The sequence below is a fragment of the Hemicordylus capensis genome, chromosome 1, assembly GCF_027244095.1.
Source record: "Hemicordylus capensis ecotype Gifberg chromosome 1, rHemCap1.1.pri, whole genome shotgun sequence".
Taxonomy (NCBI): domain Eukaryota; kingdom Metazoa; phylum Chordata; class Lepidosauria; order Squamata; family Cordylidae; genus Hemicordylus; species Hemicordylus capensis.
In genome coordinates, this window is record NC_069657.1 from 200,257,953 (window position 1) to 200,262,456 (window position 4,504).

The 4,504-nt window shown below is 48.8% G+C and overlaps 1 protein-coding gene across 1 annotated transcript; it reads left to right on the plus strand.

The window, feature by feature from the left end:
* The first annotated feature begins 1,911 nt into the window (after nucleotides 1-1,911).
* Nucleotides 1,912-3,948, plus strand: HOXD9 (homeobox D9). Its single transcript, XM_053276100.1, has 2 exons — nucleotides 1,912-3,229; nucleotides 3,639-3,948. The coding sequence occupies exons 1-2, from the start codon at nucleotides 2,293-2,295 to the stop codon at nucleotides 3,878-3,880; spliced, it is 1,179 nt and encodes a 392-aa protein (XP_053132075.1). The 5' UTR covers nucleotides 1,912-2,292; the 3' UTR covers nucleotides 3,881-3,948.
* The last annotated feature ends 556 nt before the right edge of the window (nucleotides 3,949-4,504 follow it).

Here is a 4,504-nt window from a genome sequence, read left to right on the forward strand (position 1 = left end):
GGCATCTTTCGCGCAAATGTACATTGTGTGTGTAATTTGTTTATGTATGTAAACTCAGGTCGTGGCTATAATATATAGGTCTGTAGACACACACTCACAGACACACTAACTGCGGTCACCTCACTGGGCATTGGTGAGATGAAGGCGATTATGTAGGTGTATACACAGATTTTCAAATATCTGCCACGTCAACCTGCGAGCGGGTTCTTAATCACTCTGCATATTGTACATATTTGAATCAATTTAAAACTGGCAACGATAATAATGATGACATTTTCAGCAAGTAACCAAAGATGTTGCAATGGGAAAATAACTAAAGACTGGGAATCGAAACCCTTTATGTTGAAAATGTATTCTGCTGGAGTCAAGGGTAATGGCTTCCACATTGTTATGCTGTCTTGGACTGGTGTCTGTGGGTATGAATGTGTGTGAGGATGTGTGTATTTATTCTAAAGTGTGTGTGTGTGTGTGTATAGGTGCATAGGTGTGTGTATACATCTGTCTGTGCATCTTTCTGTCCATCCATCTACCCACCCATGAACATGTAGAGATGTGGGTGTGTGGTTCTTGCACATAAAACAAATAGTGAGTGTGTTACAACAAGTGCAGACTTAAAGAGACCCCTGTTAGGAGATGGTTTCCAGCCCGCATCTCGGGAAGGAGCGCTGGGAGAACCATCAATCATGAAATAACCAGCATTTCCCGGACCTTCTTTTGCAGGTTGTGTGTGAACAGCCAGGACTGTTCTTTGTGGTGTCTTTGTTTATTCCAGACACATATTCTGATCTGAACTAATCGTGCACATTCTCTCCACATTCCAACTCAGCCATGTCCAGCCTGTGAGAAGAGTCACAATCTGCAGCAGAAAAGGAGCGTGTCTCTAGCTCCCCAACGAACGTTTGCTCGTCCAGGTCCAAAACTCATTGCGAAAACCTCTGCAGGGCAAGTGGATAATAAAGTGGTGAAATCAGGATGAATCTCCTTGAATTATTTGTTGCGGGGGGAGGCAGGGGAGAGAGTAAAAGTTTGTGTTTATGGGGGAATGGAAGCCTTCAGAAAGTCAAAGGAAGGAAGGAAGGGGGAGAAGCTTTCCAATGTCTGTTTTGTTCATACAGCATGTTTGCAAAGGAGATTTGATTTAGTCGAGTGTCTGCAGAAGGGTTGTTGGGCTGAGGCATCCGGGAGCTCCTTCATTCATTCGTTTGTGTGTTCATTCACACACTCTTTCATTCATTTCTTCCCACAACTCTGAAGTGCCTGGAAGTGGATGCTACCGGCCGGTCGGAATCCAATGTTTCAATCCAGTAGTGGGACTGGTATCAGTCAGGGAGGCGAAGAGGAGAGAGAGGGAGAGAAAGAGAGAGAGGTTTTTTTGCGTGTGCTATCAGTTCATTTTATTAGAGGGGCACATTAATCTATAATCAAATGCACCTCATAAAATTTTTATTGAAAGGCATAAAATCATTGCGGAGAGGTCTTCCACCTGTTTTAAAACAACACAATGGGCGCCCCCCCCCGCTTCTCTCTTTCCTTTTTCAATCATTCAATTTTGCCCTGTTCAAAAGGAGGGGGGGAGGAAAAGGAAAAGGAAAAGGAAACGACCCTAGAGCTACTCTCGAAAGATGGCAGTCGCCACAGTGTGTGCTTTTACTGTCACATTTCCCTTCTTGATGAGGAGTCGCGATCCTCTCCCAGTTTTTGGCAGGGCTTGTTTTCGCAGGCGAGGACCTGGTTGGGCTCCACCCCCCCCCCCTTCTCTTCCAACAGGGTTCCTCGTCAGGTTCCCGTGCCAGTGGCAAGCCAGCTTGCAAGAACTTCTCTGCTTGGGACTGAAGGCAGAAATGAATGGCAGAAATCTCTCAAAGAAGGCGAAGAAATAGTCCCCCAACTTGCTGCTGCTTGGTGGGCCACGCCTGCTTGGAGTCTGGCTAAGGCAGAAGGGTGGAAGGATCTCGGCTTTCTCTCCCTCTCTCGCATTCTGTATACAGTTACAGTTGGGAGGGTGGTGTGTGTGTGTGTGTGTGTGTTTTTAAAAATCTGAATGGTGTGGGGCTGTTGTTGTCCTTGTTGGTTGGTAAGGGTGTGTGTGTGTGTGTGTGGTTGTTTTTTTTTAAAAGTCACAGCAACCCCCCAGTTTAGCGGATTGATTTACTCAGAGTATTGGTAAATATGATCACGTGGGCGGCGGGACCAATGGTTGAGGCTGGCAGTCTGCAAAATACTACGATTGTTCTCAGGGCAAGGCGATCATCCACAGTTAACAGAGTAACCTTTTTTTAGCTTCCCCCCCATATGCCCTGCTACGGAGGGAGCCTCCAAAACATGTCGTCGAGCGGCACCCTCAGTAACTACTATGTCGATTCTCTCATAGGCCACGAGAGCGAGGAAGTGTACGGGGGCGGCGGCGGCGGCGTTGGAGGCGGCGGCGGAGGCGGCGGGGCCGGCCGGTTCCTGCAGGGAGGCCACCATGCGAGCCCCAGGCCAGCATCAGGTGTGGTGGCCGAGGGCTCGGATTTCGCCTCCTGCAGCTTCGCGCCCAAGTCCGCCGTCTTCTCCGCCTCCTGGTCCGCCGTCCACCCCCAGCCTCCTCCGGCGCCCATGCCGGCGGGCATCTACCATCCATACATGCCCCAGCCCCACTTAGGGGGCCCGGGCGAGAGCGGAGGGGGCAGATACGTGCGCTCCTGGATCGAGCCCTTCGCCTCCTTCCCCAGCAGCCCCAGCAACAACCACGCCGCTGCCGCTGCTGCGGCCACCATTGCTCCGGCCGGCACCGGGTCAGGCTCCTCCGGCGGGCGCCACTATGGGATCATCAAGCCGGAGAGCGGGGCAGCAGCAGCAGCAGCAGCAGCTTCTTCGGGTTCCATCGCTGCCCCCTCTTCTTCCTCCTCTTCTTCCTCCTCCTCTTCCTCCTCCTCCTCCACCTCCTCCTCCTCCTCTTCTCCTTCCAAAAGGACTGAGTGCTCCTCGTCCCGGGAGCCCCCGGGGATCAGTGGGCCCGAGTACACGTGCAATTCCTTCCTGGCCGAGCCCCGCGAGAAGGCAGCGTCGGTGGCAGGGGCCGCCAGCAACGGCGCGCACCTCGTCCCAAGCGCCGCCGCCACCACCGCCGCCGCCGCCGCCACCCTCGCTACGGTCTCCAACCCGGCCAAGCCAGCTTCTGGTTGCAGCCGCAATTCCAGCCCGAGCAGCGATCTGAAGGAGGAGAAACAGCAGCAACTTGACCCAAGTAAGTTTAAAAAAAAAAAATCAGAGAGAGAGAGAGAGAGAGAAAAGAAATTGCACCCTCTTTGATTTATTGCCCAAACCTGTACGGCTCCAATGTGCAAAACTGATAGTTTTACTAACCTATAAAAACGTCTAGACGCCTACCCGAGCGCAAGCAGCAACAAGCACCCATAAAAAAGGCTCCCCATAACCACCTACCGCCATCAAGAAGACATCATTTGTACAGTAAACAGACTGGCCTATTCAGGCTTTTATGATAATTCCTCCTCAATTGTGAAAAGAGCAGGCATCCTTCGTTAAATTAATTTAATGACCTCTCTCCTCCCTCCCCCATCTCCACGCCTGCCCCTCTTCTCCCTCCAAAACCTAACCTTCCCCTTTCTATTCTCCCCTCTTCCCCCTTTTTCCAGATAATCCTGCAGCAAACTGGATCCATGCTCGTTCCACCAGGAAAAAGCGCTGCCCCTACACCAAATTCCAAACGCTGGAACTGGAAAAGGAATTCCTCTTTAATATGTACCTCACCCGTGATCGCCGTTACGAAGTGGCTAGGATTTTAAACCTGACAGAGAGACAGGTCAAAATATGGTTTCAGAACCGAAGGATGAAAATGAAAAAGATGAATAAGGAGAAAGGCAATAAAGGGGACTAGCGCCTTGGGTATGCGTGAGCTTTGGAAATACAATGGAATTTCTATTAAACACACACACACATACACAATTATGGTTATTAATTATTGCTAATATTTTATTGTTTTCTGGGTTCATTGATCTAGAACGTTCAATTAATTTGGTTTTGGAGTGTTGTTTTTTTGTTTTAAAAAGATAGTGAATGTGGTCTGTGTCAAGTATTTTGGAGAAGAAAGTGCTTTGTGCGAGGATGTCTCTATGTTTGATAGAGGACCTGTTTCTAAAAATGCTTTTCCTCTCATCTCCTGATTGGTTTCAAGATACTGTGAGTGCACATTAGCTTTGAGGACTTCATCTACATATTAAATGTTGAAAGTATTTCTTCCAAGTGACCTAGTCTAGAGAAAGAGAGAGAATCTCTTTTCCGAAATAAAGACTAAGACGATGACGACGACGATGATAATAATAACAACAATAATAATAATTAATATTGATGTATAACGAGGATGACTTGAATGGCAATAGAGCCTGATCCAGCACTTCCTAAAAGAGATAAAGGCGAACAGTGGCTTTCGTATATTTTGTCTTGCAAGAGATGTGACAGACCGAAGCAATGACAGAGGAATTGAACTGAGGTTTCCCTTCCT